Source organism: Ovis canadensis, chromosome X (genome assembly GCF_042477335.2).
Source record: "Ovis canadensis isolate MfBH-ARS-UI-01 breed Bighorn chromosome X, ARS-UI_OviCan_v2, whole genome shotgun sequence".
Classification (NCBI taxonomy): domain Eukaryota; kingdom Metazoa; phylum Chordata; class Mammalia; order Artiodactyla; family Bovidae; genus Ovis; species Ovis canadensis.
In genome coordinates this window covers 5,960,571-5,983,308 of record NC_091727.1, presented here as the reverse complement: position 1 = coordinate 5,983,308, position 22,738 = coordinate 5,960,571, and the positions used below count along the sequence as shown (strand labels likewise).

The 22,738-nt window shown below is 45.4% G+C and overlaps 1 protein-coding gene across 6 annotated transcripts in view; it reads left to right on the top strand.

Annotated features, from left to right (window-relative positions):
- Window positions 1–22,738, top strand: part of ANOS1 (anosmin 1) — a 222,339-nt gene that overhangs the window by 143,623 nt on the left and 55,978 nt on the right. For all 6 annotated transcript variants that reach the window (XR_011253673.2, XR_011253672.2, XM_069573507.2 and 3 more), the window contains exon 4: window positions 10,377–10,599. Coding sequence is in view for 4 of the 6 variants with exons in the window: in XM_069573507.2 (XP_069429608.1) it covers window positions 10,377–10,599 (223 nt within the window). In the remaining 2 variants the exon portion in view is untranslated. The remainder of the gene's footprint in view (window positions 1–10,376; window positions 10,600–22,738) is intronic.

Here is a 22,738-nt window from a genome sequence, read left to right as displayed (position 1 = left end):
GTTAATGTATTTATTTGTAATAGAAATTGTATATGATCATTGGAAATTGTATATGAGCAAACATTGGTAAAACAAACTGCACGAGAGAGTGAAACTTAACCTTCATTCCAAATTCTCAAATCTAGACAATGTATTAAAAATCAAAAACATCACTTTGCTGGCAAGGTCCATTCTAGTCAAAGCTGTGGTTTTTCCAGTAGTCGTGGATGGATGTGAGAGTTGGACTATAAAGAAAACTGAGTGCCTAAGAGTTGATTCTTTTCAACTGTGGTGTTGGAGAAGACTTTTTAGAGTCCCTTGGACAGCAAGGAGATCCAACCAGTTCATCGTAAAGGAAATCAAGCCTGAATACTCATTGGAAGGACAGATGCTGAAACGGAAGCTTCAATACTTTGGCCACCTGATGGGAAGAGCCAACTTATTTGAAAAGGCCCTGATGCTGGGAAAGATTGAGGGCAGGAGAAGAAGGGGGCGACAGAGGATGAGATGGTTGGATGGCATCACTGACACAACGGACATGAGTTTGAGCAAACTCCGGGAGTTGGTGACAAACAGGGAATTCTGGCACCCTGCAGTCAATGGGGTCACAAAGAGTCAGACACGACTGGGCGACTCAACAACGACTACCATCCGGAAATAGCCATGATGACCTGCACAGAGGTGTCAACCATAGCAAAACTGCCTTTAGAAATTCCTGCTTAAAAGGTTGACCCTTGGCAGGCTTCTGGAAACTTAAGAATTGGAGGGAGGGCTTCCCACCCACCCCTCACTGATAAGAAGGGCTCACCCTTCCGAAACTGTTGGCCCCTGTTCCCTTGTGCGAGTCTGCATTCTGGTCCATGCTGGGCAGAAGGAACCTCAGTGACCAGCTTCCCAGAAGAACTCTGGGCCTCAGGCCTGCCCCCAGGTCTTCTCTGGATGACAGCATTCCACATGTGCTGTCAGAACCCGCGGCTGGACGGGTTGAGTACGTCCTGTGTGGCTCTAATGCGAGACCTGCCACCTCGTTTCAATCTGGACTTCTCCCCACGGGCCCGTTGCTTCTGCCTGTTTTGCTGTGGATCTTCCTGCTGCAGTCCATCCATCACAGCCCTGAGTACAGGGGTCCTAACATTAAGTTCAAGGTTTCTTGCCCCATTCCTTCTAAGCCACCAAAGTGTTAAAGACATACTCTATTATTTTTAGTTTTATTTATTATATCATGTCCTCTTAAAAAAAAACAAACAAACTGTCATTGACACTTTTTTCCATTCTCAGTTCAGTTCAGTTGCTTAGTCATGTCTTTGCGACCCCATGGACTGCAGCACACCAGGCCTGCCTGTCCATCACCAACTCCTGGAGTTTGCTCAAACTCATGTCTGTCGAGTCGGTGATGCCATCCAGCCATCTCATCCTCTGTCGTCCCCTTCTTTTCCTGCCTTCAGTGTTTCCATTTTGGTTTCCCATATATGTGGATGAGAACATGATTAGTAATTCTTTTATGCTAATTTCTGTATTTCTGGCTTTCTAAATTTGATCCTGTCTGGGTGTCTTTTAAAAGACACCGTTTTCTTTGAGATGATTCATGACAGATTCTGCCTTCTGTTATACCTGAAGTCCAGATTGATTTGCACAAACTCGTTTTCTCACGTAATATATATGCGCATACTAAGCCACTTCCATTGTGTCCGATTCTTTGCGGCCCCATGGACTATAGCCCACCAGGCTCCTCTGTCCGTGGAATTTTCCAGGTAAGAATACTGGAGTGGGTTGCCAGGCCCTCCTGCAGGAGATCTTCCCGACCCAGGGATCGAACCTGTGTCTCTTCAGTTTCCTACATTGGCAGGTGGGTATTTGCCACTAGCAGCACCTGGGAAGCGCTACATATACACATGTATGTATATGCTTTATTTGGGGGAGGGGGTGCTGTGCTAGCCAGCCTACTCTTTATCTCTGTTAATTGTGGAACAGCTGAATTTTACCATGGCATAGTTTGGCAAGAAAGACTCATGAGTGTTATATCCTCTGAGTCTTTATGTCTTTGAGAATATTTCTGTCACATGTATATTTAAATAACAGTTGAGTTCATTTTATTTTTTATATTCTTTAGTATTTATATATATTTGATATTATATGATATGTATAATATTATTTTATATTATATACTATTATATATTCTTTGCTATTATATAGTTATATCTATATATATATTTAGTATTATATATTTTTCTACTGGCTTCACACATTAAATTTGATAGAGAGAAATTAACCCAAGAGAAAGCTTATTTTCCCCATCATAATCAACTTGCCTTTTCTACCTACATGCCTGAAAAATTTTATTTTTATTCTTGAAGTTCAGTAGTGCAAGCTGTATCTCAGTGTTGCTCATTCTTGTCAGGATTCCTGGACTATAACTGCCGTTTTGATTTCCATATGTATGATTTATGTGTGTGTGTGTGTTCAGTTATATCCAACTCTTTTATGACGCCATGGACTGTAGCCCTCCAGGCTCCTCCCTCCATGGGATTTCCCAGACAAGAACACTGGAGTGGGTTGCCATTTCCCTCTCTAGGAGATCTTCCCGACCCAGGGATCGAACCCAGGTTTCCTGCATTGGAAGGTTGATTCTTTACCACTAGTGCCGCCTGGAAAGCCCCATGTATGATCTACATGCATCTGTGTGTGTGTGTGTGTCTGTATATAGACACACGCATATTTGTGTGTGTGTGTGTATATGTGCATTTTCCCTCTCTGCTCTGTCCTTGGTATTTCCAGAGTGTTAGAAACCCCCAGTTAATCCTAGCAGGGAAGCACATTTAGAGCCCCTGCCTTAGTCATCTTTTAATTTTACCCTGAGATACAGAGCACCTGTGAGATAAAGCTTAGCCCGCCCTCTGATGCTTCTTTGTGTGCAATTTTGGGTAAATTTCAGCCTACCTGAGGGTCTCATCTGCCAAGTGAAACTAATCCTGCTTGTGGGGCCTGGGGAGGCATATAAGTGGGGGTGAGGGTCTGGGAGACCCTCAGCAGTTGTCAAGAGTTTGCCCTGCCGTGGAAGGTCCCTCAGCTCATTGGTGAGGACGTGGGGAGGCGGCGGTGGTGACGATGGAGAACTCATTTCTGGGGGCCCACGCTGAAGCCGCCTCTGTGTATGTGTGTGTGTGTGCTGGCTGGAGCAAGGAGAGAACCCTTTGGCCCCTTGCTCTCTGCAAAGGCTGTGTACTTAAGGTCTGGCTCGTGTGCAGTTCTGATGAACTTGGCAAATACCAAGTGCAGTTTTCCAGGGAGAAAGTGTATGCAGGCGTGTTGGTTGCTCTGTCACGTCCAAATCTGTGCGGCCCCACGGACTGTAGCCCGCCTGGCTCCTCCGTCCAAGGGATTCTTCAGGCAAGAATACTGGAGTGTGTTGCCATTTCCTTCTCCAGAGGAACTGCCCAACCCAGGGATCGAACCCTGGTCTCCTGCAGTCTTTACCATTTGAGCTACAGGGGATTCAGGGAGAAACTGAGACCTCCTATTTAGGGGACTTCTTGCCCATTTGCTTATTTTACTGAATTCGATGTGTCTGTGTTCATCATCCCATGATTTCCACACTAATTATTTTAATGTGCGGTAATGGCAACCCACTCCAGTATTCTTGCCTGAAGCAATCCCATGGGCAGAGGAGCCTGGCAGGCTACAGCTCATGGGGTCGCAGAGAGTCTGACATGACTTAGCAACTATACCACCACTACCACCATCTTGCATTTTATACCAAAATGAAGACAATGGTGTCTTTTTAAAAAGCATCCAAGAACCATTAGGCGCTCTTGGTAGGGTTTCATTTTCGTTTTACCATCGGCCACAAGAAAGTTGATCTTAGCTTGTTGCACAGGTTGGGTACTGAAAACACAACTTTAGTTCTGAGCTAAGAGGTGGGGATGTAGGAGAGATTTATAAGAATTGATTAATATTCTAAAGAGTATTGATTAAAAGAGAAGTGTTTTCCCCTTCATCCAGTGCATCCAACAGCATTTTCCCTGAGTGCACTGCTTTTCTGAGCCCTTCTTTGAATGTGTTGGGCTTCCCTGGTGGCTCAGGTGGTAAAGAATCTGGCTGCCACGCAGGAGATCTGGGTTTGCTCCCTGGGTGGGGAAGATCCCCTGGAGAAGGGGATGGCAACCCACTGCAGTATTCTTGCCTGGAGGATTCCATGGACAGAGGAGCCTGGCTACAGTCTACTGGGTCGCAAAGAGTTGGACACAACTGAGCGATTGACACACGTTTTCTTACTCTGACATCATTTTCTGTCACCTGTAAGCATTTTTGTCTTTATTCCACTGAACTCATCAATTCTTAGTAAGTGATGATGAAACATGTGAGAAGAGACCTTTTGTACAGATGCCAAATGTTCTCTCATTTGCACTCAGACCAGTAATATTTTTCAACCGAATCCAAGAGGATTATCCAAGATAATTGACAGTTCAGTTCAGTTCAGTCGCTCAGTCGTGTCCGACTCTTTGCGACCCCATGAACTGCAGCACACCAGGCCTCCCTGTCCATCGCCATCTCCCGGAGTTCACTCAGACTTACGTCCACCGAGTCCGTGATGCCATCCAGCCATCTCATCCACGGTCATCCCCTCTCCTCCTGCTCCCAGTCCCTCCCAGCATCAGAGTCTTTTCCAATGAGTCAACTCTTCGCATGAGGTGGCCAAAGGACTGGAGTTTCAGCTTTAGCATCATTCCTTCCAAAGAAATCCCAGGGCTGATCTCCTTCAGAATGGACTGGTTGGGCCTCCTTGCAGTCCAAGGGACTCTCAAGAGTCTTCTCCAACACCACAGCTCAAAAGCATCAGTTCTTCGGTGCTCAGCTTTCTTCACAGTCCAACTCTCACATCCATACATGACCACAGGAAAAACCATAGCCTTGACTAGACGGACCTTAGTCGGCAAGGTAATGTCTCTGCTTTTGAATATGCTATCTAGGTTGGTCATAACTTTTCTTCCAAGGAGTAAGCATCTTTTAATTTCATGGCTGCAATCACCATCTGCAGTGATTTCGGAGCCCCCCAAAATAAAATCTGACACTGTTTCCACTGTTTCCCCATCTATTGCCCATGAAGTGATGGGACCAGATGCCATGATCTTCGTTTTCTGAATGTTGAGCTTTAAGCCAACTTTTTCACTCTCCTCTTTCACTTTCATCAAGAGGCTTTTGAGTTTCTCTTCACTTTCTGCCATAAGGGTGGTGTCATCTGCATATCTGAGGTTATTGATATTTCTCCTGGCAATCTTGATTCCAGCTTGTGTTTCTTCCAGTCCAGCGTTTCTCATGATGTACTCTGCATAGAAATTAAATAAGCAGGGTGACAATATACAGCTTTGACGTACTCCTTTTCCTATTTGGAACCAGTCTATTGTTCCATGTCCAGTTCTAACTGTTGCTTCCTGACCTGCATATAGGTTTCTCAAGAGGCAGGTCAGGTGGTCTGGTATGTACTCATTTCACATGCTAGTAAAGTAATGCTCAAAATTCTCCAAGCCAGGCTTCAGCAATACATGAACCGTGAACTTCCTGATTTCTAGCTGGTTTTAGAAAAGGCAGAGGGAGCCAGAGATCAAGTTGCCAACATCTGCTGGATCATGGAAAAAGCAAGAGAGTTCCAGAAAGACATCTACTTGTGCTTTATTGACTATGCCAAAGCCTTTGACTGTGTGGATCACAATAAACTGTGGAAATTCTGAAAGATAATTGACAGAGAACATCAAAATTCGCCTTCAGTGCATGTAAACAGTGGAACTGTTAAGTAGAATGCCTCTGAAAGATTATTAAATCCATGGATGTGTGAGACGGTCTTCATGTAAGTTCAAAGACTACAGACGGTTTCTTAGAAGTTACAAAGGGGGCCAAATTCCCTCCTTAGATGTCTCAGGGCCGGGCCTCGTAGGGGGGCACTTTGGAGACTTGTGGGTGATCATATCACTGGGGAAGCAACTCTTGCTCTGGCCTCTGTAGCGTTTTGGTCAGAATAACAGAAGAATCTGGAAATGTTACACAGGAAATCTGTAGCAGTGGAGAAGCAAAAGGGACGTCCGTGGGTCCAGTCCTGTTGAGTAGCTGGTGTGACCTACTCTGCACGGCATTGCCCGGTTGTCTGTGTGCCCTGTCTCTCATAATCCTCGTCATCTCGTCTGCAACATGACAAGCTCAGGGACCAGTCTGGAAAACTCCAGCACAGACAGGAACTTTCCCAACTCTTTTCCATGGACCTCAAGATAATCACCCTCCCACAGAATCATGTTTGTGAAAGCCTCATGAAAAGGAGACGTATTTCATTGCATGAAACAACCCTCACATCCACTGGAAGATCCAAATTATTGTACAAATTATGGTCATTTGGAGAACGGAATGACAACCCACTCCTGTATTCCTGCCTGGAGAATCCCATGGACAGAGGAGCCTTGGCTGGCTACAGTCCATGGGGTTTTAAAGAGTCAGACACGACTGAGCGACTAACACACAGATGAATCAAAGAGAATTAAATAAAAAGACTAAGAAGACCATGAACTTGAATTTAGATGACGCGCTCAAACCTTTTTTATATATTTTCTTTTTTAAAAAGGAATGTTGTTAAGGGTTTCTCACAGCGGCTACACTCTGGAGGAATTGATGGAACAATAGTTCACATGGTGACTGTGGCAGATTAACTCACTAATTAGCAAATAGTCCTGCCGTCCCTCTGGATTAGGGCTTCCGTACTGGCTCAGATGGTAAAGAGCCCGCCTGCCGATGCAGGAGATGTAAGAGAGGCAGGTTTGATCCCTGGGTCGGGAAGATCCCCTGGAGGAGGGCATGGCAGCCCACTCCAGGATTCTTGCCTGGAGAATCCCCATGGACAGAGGAGCCCAGTGGGCTACAGTCCATGGGGAAGGAAATGGCAACCCACTCCAGGATTCTTCGCTGGAGAATCCCCATGGATAGAGGAGCCTGGTGGGCTGCAGTCCATGGGGAAGGAAATGGCAACCCACTCCAGGATTCTTGCCTGGAGAATCCCCATGGACAGAGGAGCCTGGGGGGCTACAGTCCATGGGGAAGGAAATGGCAACCCACTCCAGGATTCTTCGCTGGAGAATCCCCATGGATAGAGGAGCCTGGTGGGCTGCAGTCCATGGGGAAGGAAATGGCAACCCACTCCAGGATTCTTGCCTGGAGAATCCCCATGGACAGGGGAGCCTGGTGGGCTACAGTCCATGGGGAAGGAAATGGCAGCCCACTCCAGGATTCTTGCCTGGAGAATCCCAAGGACAGAGGAGCCTGGTGGGCTCCAGTCCATGGGGAAGGAAATGGCAACCCACTCCAGGATTCTTGCCTGGAGAATCCCATGGACAGAGGAGCCTGGTGGGCTACAGTCCATGGGGAAGGAAATGGCAACCCACTCCAGTGTTCTTTTTTATTTTTATTTTTTATTTATTTATTTTTAAATTATTTAATGTTAATTTAATTTAATTTTTTTACTTTACAATACTGTATGGTTTTGCCCTACATTGTCACTCCAGTGTTCTTGCCTGGAGAATCCCCATGGACAGAGGAGCCTAGGGGGCTACAGTCCATGGGGAAGGAAATGGCAACCCACTCCAGGATTCTTGCCTGGAGAATCTCCATGGACAGAGGAGCCGGGTGGGCTACAGTCCATGGAGTTGCGAAGAGTCGGTCGGGATTGAACAACGAACACTTTCACTTCGTGATCATTCTGCTTTCGCTCTCAGTGGGAACAAACGTTCCAGATCTGTCTCCCCGACTGTGTGTGTTTTTAACTTTGATCTGTTAGCTCGGCGAGTAAACTAGCAACAGGAGGAGACAGCTTCTCTCTTTTTCTGTCCTGGTTCAAGGGCATGGTGGTTGGTACATGGGTGATTAGACTCACGTGGACAGAGAGCTTTTTCTTTGTTTTCTGATTACAAGTTACACCTCGTTTTCATATGTGAACAAGTTTGCACTCAGTTGATTTGATTATACCATAATACACACTTAAGTCCCTGTGATTGCTAACTTAGCCAGCAGTAAACACTTGCCAGCTTGAATAAAATCATTTCTACTTGCAAAGCTCAGCCTGTGTTGCAGGGGCCAGCAATTTGGGTAACTTTACGGCTTTCTTTCAGCCCATGTAATGTATACATTTTGCTGAAAGAGGAAACTTGGCCAACACTCCACAATTGTTCCCGATCCTTTTGCACGCTTCCTCGATTCCTTAGATTTGGACTGGAATTTAGAACTTTTTCAAAAGCCAGTGAAGTAAAGCAGATCTCGAAAGTAAGAGAACAGTGAGCTGTGAAATTGAGTAAGAGAGAAAAGCCTTAAGAACTGATAATGCTTTAAGTGTTTTACAAAGTTATATTTTTTTAATTAGCTACAGATTTCTGCTACTTCAATACTGAAAATGTGGCCTTTTTTCTGTCTTACCTGGATAGTTCTTGAGTTGAGATGCGATTTTAATCCAGTCAGATCATATTATTTTCAAATGTTATACATGACTGTTGTTTCCCTTCAGTTGCTAAGTTGTGTCCGACTCTTTATATCTGATTATTAACAATCAATTTTATTGACGTCTGCAATTTGAATTCAAACCTTGGGACTGTACTTTTTCCACCGAGTGCTTCCAGTGTTCCACGCTTTGCATTAAAGAGGGTGAAATTTTCCCCTGGTATTTGTCAGAGTACTGAGGACATGTACATTAAATTTGTACTTTAAATTTACAGTGTCAGAACTCAGAATGTATTAACCATAATCTGTGGGTGTATGTGTGTGTGGTTGACGTGTATCTGTTGGGTATAATGTTAAGTTACAGTTCATGGCTCATACTTCTTTAGAAAATCAGCACATCATTTCTTTGAGGTTTCCCTGGTGGCTCAGACAGTAAAGAATCTGCCTGCAGCGCAGCAGACCTGGGTTCAATCCCTGGGCCGGGGAGATCCCCTGGAGAAGGGAATGGCAACCTACTCCAGTATTCTGACCTGGAGAATTCCATGGACAGAGGAGCCTGGTGGGCTGCAGTCTATGGGGTTGCAAAGAGTCAGACATGACTGAGAGGGAAAGAAAGCAAGTACATTTATTTTGTAAACAATTAAAGGAAAAATCTGATGGCGCAAGATTTTGTTTTTTCCTTCCCTACCCACATGCAGTCACAAATACGCACGTCCCTCCTCTTTTTCCATTTTGGCAGTATTGATGATTAAATTTGTCTACATTCCACTCTTTCCAGAAAGGATTTGAGATAGCCTTTTAAATTCTAAAATATATTCTGTATATGAAAATAGGAGTTTACACAAAAGATACTTTATGAGATGATCATCACTTTTATAAAAGGAGTAACCATAGTTTCATTTTATTTTTTATTAATCTTTTTGTTTCTATTGTGGTATAGTCAATTAACAATGTTGTGATAGCTTCAAGTTGGACAGCAAAGGCACTCAGTCAAACATATGCATGTATCCATCCTACTTCAAACGCCCCTCCCATCAGAGTTCCCTGTGCTGGACAGTAAGTCCTTGTTAATTACTCATTTTAAATCCAGCAGTGTGTCCATGTCCATCCCAAACTCCCTAACTGTCCCTTCCCCCATCCTTCCCCCTGAGAACCATAAAGTTATCACAGAGTATTGACCAAATTTCCCTGTGCTGGACCGCAGGTCCTTGCTGGTTCTCCATGTTAAATATAGCAGCGTGTCCATGTCCATCCCAGACTCCCTGACTATGCCTTCCCCTATCCTTCCCCCTGGTGACCATAAGGTTATTACAGAGGACTGAGCAGAGTTCCCTGTGCTGGACAGCAGGTCCTTGGTGGTTCTGCATGTTAAATCCAGCAGTGTGTCCATGTACATCCCAGACTCCCTAACTGTCCCTTCCCCCATCCTTCCCCCTGGTGACCATAAGGTTATCACAGAGTATTGAGCAGAGTTCCCTGTGCTGGATAGCAGGTCCTTGTGGGTCTCCATGTTCAGTACAGCAGCGTGTCCGTGTCCATCCCAAACTCCCTAACTATCCCTTCCCCCATCCTCCCCCACACCCAGCAACCATAAGTTCATGTCTAAGTCTCTGCATCTATTTCTGTTTTGTACATAAGTTTCATTTCTTTTTAGACTCTTCACAGGAGGGGTGTCATACCATGATTCTGCCTCTCTGCCTGACTGGCTTCACCCAGTATGACAGTCTCTAGGTCCGTCCATGCTGGTGCAGATGGCATGACTTCATTCTTTTTAATGCCATGTAATATCCCATTGTCTATGCGTACCACGTCCACTTTATCTGTCCCTCCGTTGAACGACGTTGAAGTTGCCTCAGAATTGTGACCTGCCTCTCTGATGTCGTGGACGTCAGACCCCATGGGTCTTTAATTTAAGGATTTCTGCTCTCTCGCAGTCTCTGTTCCCCAAGAAGAACTACGAGTGCGTGACCAGCTGTGAGTTCCTCAAGTACATCCTGTCGGTCAAGCAGGGAGACTGCCCCTCCCCAGAGAAGGCCAGCGGGTTCGCCGCCGCCTGCGTGGAAAGCTGCGACGCGGACGACGAGTGCTCCGGGGTTAAGAAGTGCTGTTCCAACGGCTGCGGGCATACCTGCCAGGTGCCCAAGACTCTGTACAAAGGTGAGGAGCGGGGCGGGGCGGGGGCGAAGGGGTGCCCAGCCTCACTGCGGCTTGTGTGTGCACGTGGGAGAGGGTGTCGCTCGAAGATGCGACGATGGCCAGCAAACAGAGCTGCAGGAAGAAATACCCTGCGTCACACAAACATCTGAAAATTTGTGAACTCACGCTGTGGTGCCGTGAATCGCTCATGTGAATGTTTATCCGTGTTTTTACTGAAGTACGGTTGATTTACAATATTGGTTTCTGGTGTACAACCTCGTGACTCCATATAAAACTATTGAGTATAATAATAATATAATAGAATATAATAAAAATAATATAATAAAATGTATTGTCAGTTCAATTTAGTTCGGTTGCTCAGTCATGTCCGACTCTTTGTGACCCCATGAATCTCAGCACGCCAGGCCTCCCTGTGCATCACCAACTCCCGGAGTTCACTCAGACTCACGTCCATTGAGTCCGAGATGCCATCCAGCCATCTCATCCTCGGTCGTCCCCTTCTCCTCCTGCCCCCAATCCCTCCCAGCATCAGACTCTTTTCCAATGAGTCAATTCTTCCATGAGGTGGCTAAAGTACTGGAGCTTCAGCTTTAGCATCATTCCTTCCAAAGAACACCCAGGGCTGATCTCCTTCAGAATGGACTGGTTGGATCTCCTTGCAGCCCAAGGGACTCTCAAGAGTCTTCTCCAACACCACAGTTCAAACGCATCAATGCTTCAGCGCTTGGCCTTCTTCACAGTCCAACTCTCACATCCATACATGACCACAGGAAAAACCATAGCCTTGACTAGATGGACCTTAGTCGGCAAAGTAATGTCTCTGCTTTTGAATATACTATCTAGGTTGGTCATAGCTTTTCTTCCAAGAAGTAAGCGTCTTTTAATTTCATGGCTGCAGTCACCATCTGCAGTGATTTTGGAGCCCCAAAAAATAAAATCTGACACTGTTTCCACTGTTTCCCCATCTATTTCCCATGAAGTGATGGGACCAGAATTTTAATATAGTAAAATATATTTTAATATAATCAAATATATTGTAATACAATATATTATATTTAATATAATAAAGTATATTTTAATAACATATATATTAAAATATAATACTCTTCCTTCACCCTTGCCTTCCCTGGTGGCTCAGACGGTAAAGCATCTGTCTACAGTGTGGGAGACCTGGGTTTGAGCCCTGGGTTGGGAAGATCCCCTGGAGAAGGAAATGGCAATCTACACCAGGACTATTGCCTGGAGAATCCCATGGACAGAGGAGCCTGGTAGGCTACGGCCATGAGGTCGCAAAGAGTCGGACACGACTCATAAAATATAAATACAATAAATTATATTATATTTAATATAATAAATATAATAAAATATATTTTAATAGAATGACTATGTTAAAATATATCAGAATATACATATAATAAAATATATTTTAATATATAATACATATAATAAAATATATTTTAATAGAATGAATACATATTAAAATATAATATAATGAATATGTGCATATTTATAAATATAATAAATAATGAAATATAATAAAATAAATGTAGTAAAGCATTTCATATATAAATATATAATAAAATATGTAAATATAATATATATAATAAAAAGCATTATACTCTATTTAAAGTTATTATCAGGACTTCCCTGGTGGTCCAGTAGTCAAGACTTTACCTTTCAATGGAGGGCGTGCAGGTTTGATCCCTGGTCTAGGAGCTAACATTCCTCTCATGGTGAAAAAAGCCAAAACAGAAAGCAGAAGCAATGATGTAACAAATTCAATGATTACTTTCAAAACGGTCCACATTGAAAAAAAAAGTCTTTACAAAATAATGGCTATGTTATATGAATCCTGCCAAAATTGAACATGTAGGAAGGCCATCATCAATTTAGGGACTTTATGGTGTGTTTTTCTCCAACGTGAGTAAACCGCTGAGGCTCTACTGGCTTCCTAGGAGTAAATGTGTTTAAATCTTTGGGAAATAGGCTAGGGGTGGCACCCTTTAAAAAGCTATAATGCATGCATGAGTATTGTGGTTTTCTGTTTGTGTTATCCAAGAACAGAGGTGTGTTTGCTAGAGAGTGTCACACTAACAGAAGTAAGTCAGACATAGAAGGAGAAATGTCCTATGACATTCCTTATATGTGGAATCTAAAAATGATACAGATGAACTTACTAAACAGAAACAGACTCACAGAGAATGAACTTATGGTTGCTAGGGAGGAAGGATAGGGGAAGGGATAGTTAGGGAGTCTGGGATGGACGTGGACACACTGCTGGATTTAACATGGAGAACCAGCAAGAACCTGCTGGACAGCACAGGGAATTCTGCTCAGTGTCACATGGCAGCCTGGATGGGAGGGGAGTTTGGGGGAGAAATGATGCATGTATATGTATGGCTGAGTCCCTTTGCTGTCCACCGGAAACTAGGACAACAGTGTTAATTGGCATATACCCCAATACAAAATAAAAAATTTTAAGTTAGGAAAAAAAAAGAAGGGTGTTTGCAGGGACTTTCAGTATTTTGAACAATATCTTGAGATCCTGGGCTTCCCTGATGGCTCAGCTGGTAAAGAATCCGCCTGCAATGCTGGAGACCTGGGTTCGATCCCAGGGTCGGGAAGATCCCTGGGAGAAGGGAAAGGCAACCCACTCCAGTATTCTGGCCTGGAGAATTCCAAGGACTGCATAGTCCATGGGGGTGTCACAAAGCGTCGGACATGACTGGGCAACTTTCACTTTCACTTGAGATCCTAGAGGCTAAGATTGCCCTCTTCCAAAAGACCGGGATGAGGCTTGTCAGACAATTTAACAGTTTGCCTTCCTAGGCAGATTTTAGGGCACTCGACTCCCGTATGCTAAGCGTTACTTGACTCTTCGTGCAGACGTGACCAACTTCTTTCATGCCAAACCAATGCTGTTGTGTTATGTACAAATTTTGGATGCCTTCAGAGTGTACTATGAGAGACGTAGCCTTTGGTTACTTTTTGGAGTGTGATTTGAAGAGAAAAGTAGACTCACTCAGGATTATTTATTACAAGCAGAAAGAGAAATCTCTCTTGCTGTAACACATCAAGTTGGTACTGTGGCACTGCTGGTTTTGAATTCAGTGTTTGCTGAGTGTTTTCCCAAGTCCTTACTTACATTTTCAGAAGTCCATTGTTAGACTGATAACAACTCAGGTGTGCCAGAAGCTGCATAGCTGCACCACATCCCTCCAGTTTCCTGTTGGAAACATTCTTATCTGAAGTCTGTATAATCCATCCCATTTTCCATTTTTCTCACCCTAAGATCCTTGGAACCCTGGTACAGTTACTGTCTCAAATTGAAAATAATTGCTGTTTTCCCTTTCTTAACAGACTGACATTTCTTTAATGGATCTGAGTTTTATTATTTCCATGCTTTTTATTATAAGCCACAAAGGATGACTTCTACCAAAATCTCACACCACTTAAGTTTGTAACAGTCTACTCTTAGGAAACCTTTTCTGTTATTATAGATCATTTGCTCTTTAAATATTTTCATTTAGCATAAAAATAGGATGCTATTAGAATGATTGTGGAAAACCCATTTGCAAAACCTTTTTGTTTTAAAAGTGAGGTGGTTAAAAGAGGAGCTATAAATTATGCTTTTTGTGTGAAAGCAGTGAAGAGTCACTGTGAATTTCAAGTATGCCTTGTTCACCGAGAATAAGGGGAATATTCCAGAGGGCCAGCATACATGATTAATGATTAAAAGATACCTGCGGTTTGTTTTTTTTATATTTATTTATTTATGGGTGTGTCCGTCTTAGTTAACAGCATGCAAGGTCTTTGGGTGCAGTGCAGAGGCTCCTTATTGCAAAGTATGCAGATTCTCCCTTGCTGTGGTGTGCGGTCTCCAGAGCTTGGGGGGTGGGGGGTGCTCTGTATAGTTTGTGGGGACAGGGCCTCTCTCGTTGAGGCATCCCGGCTCAGTACTTGTAGAACATACGGGCTTATTAGTTCATCCATTCGATGGGGGATCTTAGTTCCCCGACCAGGGACTGAACCTGCAACCCTCTACACTGACTGCAAAGCGGATTCTCCACCAATGGAACCACCAGGGAAGTCCCAGGACGCTTGCACGTTAACCTTCACACAGTGCATTTTTTTTCCAGGGCTGAAGTCACCTCTCTGCTGCCAGTAACTCTGGACTTGGATGTTTGTGGAGAGAGGGCATTCACAGAGAGCTAACCATCAAGACAAGAAACAGGCTCTGTTGACTTGGCAGTGATTTTGGCATAATGAGCATAAGGAAAATACAGGATTATTTTGGGGGAAAAGAAAATCTAAGTACACATAGAGATATTTTCCCTTCTCTCTGAAGCATATATCTGTACACATATCTCGTCCTTCTTAAACGTCCCATCCCCCCAGGTCATGACAGAGCCCTGAGCTGAGTTCCCTGTTCTGTACAGCAACTTGCCACTAACTGTCTGTGTTACACATGGTCTTGCATATATGTCAGTGTATATGTCGTGCGTGTATGTCAGTGGTTCTCTCTCTGGTCACCCCATGCTCCCCTTCCCACGTGATGTCCACAACTTCTTTCTCTATGTCCACAAGTTCTTTATGTCCGAGTCTCTCTTCCTGCCCTGCAAGTAGGTTCCTCTGTACCATTTTTTCTAGACTCTGCATACATGCACTGATATGATCCGGCAGCCCCACCACCGGCCTGTACCTTGAGAAAACCATGATTCGAAATGACGCACGCGCCCCAGTATTCACTGCAGCACTGTTTACAATAACCGGGACACGGAAGCGACCTGAGTGTCCATCAATAGATGAAGGGGTAAAGACATGGCCCATATATGTTGCTGTTGTTGGGTTAGTTGCTAAATCGTGACCCCATAGACTGCTGCCCGCCAGGCTCCTCCATCCATGGGATTCTCCGGGCAAGAATACTGGAGTGAGTTGCCATTCCCTTCTCCAGGGGATGTTCCCACCCCAGGGATCAAATCCATGTCTCCTGCACTGATGGGCAGATTCTTTACCAGTGAGCCACCTGGGAAGCCCGTGGCACCTGTTTACAAGGAAATATTGCTCAGACATAAAGAGGAACAAAATGGTTTCATTTGTAGTGATGTGTAGTGATGTGTAACTTGTTATACAGAGTGAAGTAAGTAAGAAAAAGAAAAGTATTGTATCAAAGTGAAAGTCGCTCAGTCGTGTCCGACTCTTTGCGACCCCCATGGACTATACAGTCCATGGGATTCTCCAGGCCAGAATCCTGCAGTGGGCCGCTGTTCCCTTCTCCAGGGAATCTTCCCAACCCAGAGAATGAACCCAGGTCTCCCGCATTACAGGCTGGTTCTTTACCAGCTGAGCCACCAGGGAAGCCCAAGAATCCTGGAGTGGGTAGCCTATCCCTTCTCCAGGGGATCTTCCCGACCCAGGAATTGAACCGGGGTCTCCTGCATTGCAGGCGGATTCTTTACCAGCTGAGCTACCAGGGAAGCCCAAGTAGTGTATATTAGCACAAATACATGGGATACATAACAGTGATCCTGAAGTGCAGACTTTTTCCTCAGGAAGAACATGCTCCATCACAGGTTGAGCTGGACCAGCCCCACGGTTAGTTCAGCAGCGCCGAGGCTGAGGTTGCGGGCCTCTCTGGGGCAATCTGGTGGTTGACATCAGACACACCTCCAGGGCCTAATCCCATCTGCCCGGCTGTCCTGTCATCTCTACTGTGACTCTGTCCAGCTCCGTAAGAGGGCCCTCAACCTCAAGCTGTCTTTGGGCACCAGTGTATTATTATATTATAGGTCAGTTAAAAGATATATCCAGATCAGTTAGGTTAAATCTAATACCATCACTAATTAAGCAGTCGTTTTAGGCTAATAGAGAACATGGAGCTTTTTTCCTCTGAAGGTAATTTTTAGCTAATTTCTGGAGTTGTAGCAATGGCTACCCACTCCAGTATTCTTGCCAGGACAATCCCATGGACAGAGGAGCCTGGAGGGCTACGGTCCATGGGGTCGCAGAGTCAGACATGACTGAACAACTAACACTTTCTACTTCCAGTATTTAAATGAGACATGAAGCATATACCTCGTGAAGGGCTTCCCTGATGGCATAGATGGTAAAGAATCTGCCTGCAATGCAGGAGACCCAGGTTTGATCCCTGAATTGGGAAGATCCCCTGGAGAAGGGCATGGCAACCCACTCCAGTATCCTTGCCTGGAGAATCCCATGGATAGAGGAGCCTGGCGGGCTACAGTCCATGGGGTCACAAAGAGTCAGACACAACTGAGCAACTAGCGCGCGCACGCACACACACACACACACACACACACACACACACACGTGAAGAACCAGACCCTCCTGGACAGACCTGTAAGTTCTTCAGTTTTCGTTTGTCCATTGTTAACTTACTGACGTGTCAATCTCATAGGGAATCCCAAAGAGCATTTTTCTTTGTTTATAACTATTTTTTGACCGTACTGGGTCTTTGTTGCTTTGCCAGGCTTTCTCTAGTTGCTGCAGGGAGGGCTACTCTTCATTGCAGTGGTTTCTCTTGCTGTGGTGCATGGGTTCAGTTGCTCCCTGGCACATGGGAATCTTCCGGGATCAGGGATTGAATCTGTGACTCCTAGACTGCCAGGCAGATTCTTCACCACTGAGCCACCAGGCAAAGCCCACAGAGCATCTTCTTAATGTTTTCCCCAGTTTGAGGTCTGAAGCATCAGCTCAGTCTACAGGTACGGATCCCTGTTCGCTCGGTGAATATTGACCATCGGTTAGGAACTCCAGGAGTTGGTGATGGACAGGGAGGCCTGGCGTGCTGCAATTTATGGGGTCACAAAGAGTCGGACACGAGTGAGCAACTGAACTGAACGGAACTAAACTAGGAGTTACTAGGATTGCCTGACATTGATGATGATGACCCTTATTCGTCACTGACGTTCAGAACTGAAGCACACAGCCTCTGCCCGGCCCAGCAGTGAACTCATTGAGGTGGTCACGCACGCACACTGGTGTTTAAGTGGACCACTCACTTTCGTAACTTTTGACACTATACGGGCCAACCACTGCCCTAATTTTTTTCCTCTTTCTCTCTTATGGGGCTAAGGAAAAATTATGAAAATTCATGGAAACACATGTATCCTTTCTGTGCAGTCCATGTGTAGGAGATGTGGGATGACCTCATAACTTCAGAGGCTTCTTACGCCTGAAACTTGACTTTTTGAGACACGGTATGTTTTGAGAAGATGGTCCATGGAGTGATCCATTGCCCTGGAGCACATAACTTGGGGTAGTGCTTTGAGAACTGTGCTTGGCTGACGCCTCACGTTACCTCTGCAGGCTGGTATTGGGGTTTGACACGAAGGAAAAAGCAGCAGTGAGGTTTTCCTTCGCCCTTCACGTAAGGCTATTAGAAGCCTTGAAGACTTCACAGTGTTACTCTGGGTGAACCAGGCCCGGTCTCTGAAACATGCGCCTTTGTGAGGCTGTGGGATGTTCACAAGCTGAACTTCTGCGGGTAACACACAAGCTCTGCTTTGTTGGGGTTCTCCTTTGATTCCCCCCTAGTTTAGTTCTGGTTTACTTAACAGCTTTGTCGAACTGTCCTCTGTCTAGAGGTCTTGCTTTCTTATTTTACTGCCTCTCTCAATGCCCATGGCTCCCCTGATAGCTCAGTTGGTAAAGAATCCGCCTGCAATGAAGAAGACCCTGGTTTGATTCCTGGGCTGGGAAGATCCCCTTGGAGAAGAGATAGGCTACCCACTCCAGTATTCTTAGACTTTCCCTATGGCTCAGGGGCTAAAGAAGCTGCCTGCAGTGTGAAGACCTGGGTTTGATCCCTGGGTCGGGAAGATCCCCTGGAGAAGGGAAAGGCTACCCACTCCAGTATTCTGGCCTGGAGAATTCCATGGACCGTATAGACCACAGGGTCGCAAAGAGTAGGACACAACTGAGCGACCTTAACTTGCACTTTTCACTTTCCTGACACCCAACTGCGGCAGGTTAGTTTGGGTAGGGAAAGAGAAACGCTGAACTTGTTTTCCAGGCAGAAAAATCCCAGGTAGCCGTGGCCTTCAGCTTTACAGGTGGCCGTGACCCAGGGATCATCTTTAGCAGGCGCTAACCTGGAATCAGTTGCGTTATCAGTCTGTTTCTTTTCAAAAAAGCTGATGATGCCACTGCTTTAATATTTCCATGAACCTGTCAGTATTTGAAATTTGTAAACTTTAGGATTTTCGAGGTGGCATTTTGAATACAGTGACTGCATGCCCTCATGTGATAGGAACCCAGATGCCTTGAGTACAGCTGTCTTTATGAGAGACGTTGCTACTGTTGCTGCTGCTGCTGCTAAGTGAGAGATGTTATGCAGTGACTAATTAATGAGTCACTGAAACTCTGTATCTTGGTGCGTTTTCACACCTGGACTTGTGACAAGTCCTTTTATGAACACTCACCTCGGGTGATTTGCAACTGCCGATTGCCAGCCTTCGTCGATTTTTCCATCAGTCTGTTTTGAACATTTTTTTTTTTTGAAGTGTTGGGTTTCCGTGCCTTTGATTTCAGCAAAAGACTTGCTACGCTTTCAAGAAACACCCCCATATATTGTGGGATGCTACACTGTAGCGTTTTGACATTTTTAATGGAATCGTTTACATTTCAGATGATGAAGTTGTTTGAAACCAATAAAGAAAGATGGTAGTCATTTACATAATGAAAACCACACTGAGGACAGATCTCTGTCCTCTGCTCTGGGGATGCCGTCAGGAGGCTGGGGGAGCTTGCAAGAACAAGATCCCTGGAAGGGGCAATGGTGGGGGCCGGGCCAGGTCTGCACACAGTTAACAGCCCAGAGGGTGCAGTTCCTCCCAATCAGGGCAGCCAGCCGACTCTAATGCAGACCAGATGGATGCAGACCGTTTCTTCACGTGCAAGTGGCGAGATCCATTGCCCATCAGAATGAAGGAGATGCTTAAGGGAAGGAATTTGAGGTGACAGCACCCTGATGCTCAGTCATGTGGTGTGGAGGCCCGTGGCAGTCAGATGACATTCATGACCGAGGCCTCAGGGCGTGCGGGTGTGGGGGCAGGGGTCCCCCGCTGAGTTCAGGGTCCTTGAGTGCTGGACCAGTTACTGGAGCTGCATTTACCCTAGAGGATTCTCCGTGGAGGGCTAAGGAGCAGGGCGGGTTTGCAGTCTCACATAGTGCTCTGTGATGTCAGGAAACTAATGAGCCATTTTCTGTCCCTTAAAAAAAAAAAAAGAAAGAATGTATTTTTAATTGGGGGATCATTGCTTTGCAGTGTCTTGTTGGTTTCTGCCATATAACAAGAATCAGCCCTAAGTGTGTGTGTGTGTTACACACACACGCACACACATATATATAACATATATATATATATATACACCATACAACATATATATATGTTTATATATATATATAAAGCACAGTCTATCCTAAAGGAAATCAGTCCTGGGTGTTCATTGCAAGGCCTGATGCTGAAGCTGAAACCTCCAATACTTTGGCCACCTGATGTGAAGAACTGACTCACTGGGAAAGACCCTGATGCTGGGAAAGATTGAAGGCGGCAGAAGGGGATGACAGAGGAGGAGATGGTTGGATGGCATCACCAACTCGATGGATATGAGTTTGAGCAAGCTCCGGGAGTTGGTGATGGACAGGGAGGCCTGGCATGCTGCAGTCCATGGGGTTGCAAAGAGTCGGACGTGACTGAGCAACTAACACTTAAACTTTCATTGTTTTCCTCCATTCCATATACATGTGTTAATATACAATATTTATTATTCTCTTTCTGATTTACTTGTATAACAGGCTCTAGTTTCATCCATCTCACTAGAACTAGAGTCAAATTCATTTTTTATGGCTGAGTAGTATTCCACTGTGTGTCTGTAACACAACCTCTTTATCTATCCGTCTGTCGATGGACATCACAGTTAGTTCCATGGCTTAGCTATTGTCATGGACAATTGGGGTACCTGTGTCTTTTTCAGTTGTAGTTTTTGAGGGTATATGCCTGGTAACAGGATTGCTGGTTCGTACGGAAGGACTGATGTTGGCCTTCTGATCCTTTGGCCACCTGATGCGAAAAACTGGCTCATTGGAAAAGACCCTGATGCTGGGAAAGATTGAGGGCGGGAGGAGAAGGGGACGACAGAGGATGAGATAGGTGGATGGCATCACTGACTTGATGGACGTGAGTTTGAGTAAAGTCCATTCCCACCAACAGCGCAGTAGGGGTCCCATTTTTTCCACACCCTCTCCAGCATTCATTGTTTGTAGATTTTTTTGCTGTGTGCCTCACCTTGCTCTGTTTAAACAGGAAGTAAAGGAATGTTTGAGTCCCAGGACCTTGATGGCGGAGGGAGACGCGAGCTCCTTGAATAGATACGATCCCAGAGGAGGTGGCAGTGAACGCCTGCAATGAGCCTTCTCATTCCTCTCTGAGACTCTCAAGCGGAGATTTTTACCCCTGTTGCCGTGTCTTCCTCCTACTTCTTCCTGAGAAAAGAATAAAGAAGTGGGGTGCTCCTACTTTTCCAGGCGTATTCCTGAGAGAAGGATAATGCAGTGGGCTAGGCCCTTTCTTTGGTGAACAGTCCCACACCATTTGCTTCTGCAGAGTACTCCTTATGGGAACATTGGTTGTGGGGCTGGGGAGGGTGGAGGAGAACCCAGTTCTTGACACACACACACACGCGCACACACACACGCACACACACACACGCACACACACACACACACACGGAGCTTGAGCTTCATAGGGAAGATAAGACATTCAGAGAGCTGGCTGTGGTCAGGTGGTCAGAGGCACTTGAATGCCTGTGTCGACAGCCACAGGTTCAATGCAGAACAGCAGAGCAAGCAATGGAGCCTTGCACTTCTAGCTGGAGGTTGAGGGAAGGTGGCTGAGAAGGCGGTGGCATCTGGACTGAGCCTGGACGTATCCCAGAGTCTATGTCAGAAAACGGAAGGCAAGAGATTTCAGCGTGAAGGAGACCATGTGACCAGACCACGGCAGTAAGGAGCGCCTGGCAGTGTGGTCGGGGGAAGCCGGGTGCTGAAGGCAGGTGGTGTATTGTTTCGATTTAGTGGTCCCGTCTTGCCCAACTCTCTGCAGATGCATGGACTGTAGCCCGCCACGCTCCTCCGTCCATGGGGTTCTCCAGGCAAGAATACCGGAGTTGATTGGCAGCTTGCACTCTGTGATTCCTGAAAGCTGCAGCTAAGACCCAACACAGCTGGAAATGAATAAACACATAAATAGTTTTTATTTCTTTTTTTTTATGTACACCCGTGGCCGATTTCATGTCGATGTGTTGGCAGAAACCCCCACAATACTGTAATTAGCCTCCAATTAAAATCAATTAATTAAAAAAAATCATCAGTGAGCTTTTGAGCAGATACACACGTGCTGCATTTAAATCACCCAGCCCCATCCAGATCAGTGATGAATGACTTTAGAATTTCCCACCATAAGAAGACCTTGGAGTGAGTGCAGATCAAAATGAGATGAGTTGGAATTTCAGCCACGCCGCTAACCTGCGGCAGATCGCCTCTGTGCTTTGTAGCCTTCCCTCCGCTGAGACTGAAGAAATGGAGCCTTCAGAGCTCCCTGTTTCGAATGAGTCGCCAGCGCTCTCGGCAAACGCTCGTCCTCAGGGTAGAGTGGGCTTACGGGCAGCCGGTGTACTTGGTTGGCGTGGCACTGCACTCCACCTAAATTCGGTCGGTTCCGTCAATCGCTTTGCCATTATGAATTTGTTCTAAGTTCCCCTTTCCATCATGGCTGTTATTTTGAACCGTGGTTCTTACATCTTTGGGTTACCAGGCAACTTGCTCACTCTGTTGAGGGGGAGAGAGAAATCAAAATGATGAAGTATGTTCCGACGAGCCACCTGTGAGGGACTGTTTTTGAAGCCAGGCTCTCACCCGTGCCAAAACCCAAACATTATAAATTCATCTTTTTTTTTTTCTCCCAATTTTAAACAGCAAGTCAGCGGGGAGAGCCCCAGCAATCACTTGGAGAAATCCACGAGATCTGTGCTTCAGAAACCATTCTTGTATGCTTTGACCACATGAGACACTGGGCTTTATAATGTTTTCCTTAAAAGGAAAACTCACTCAGACGGA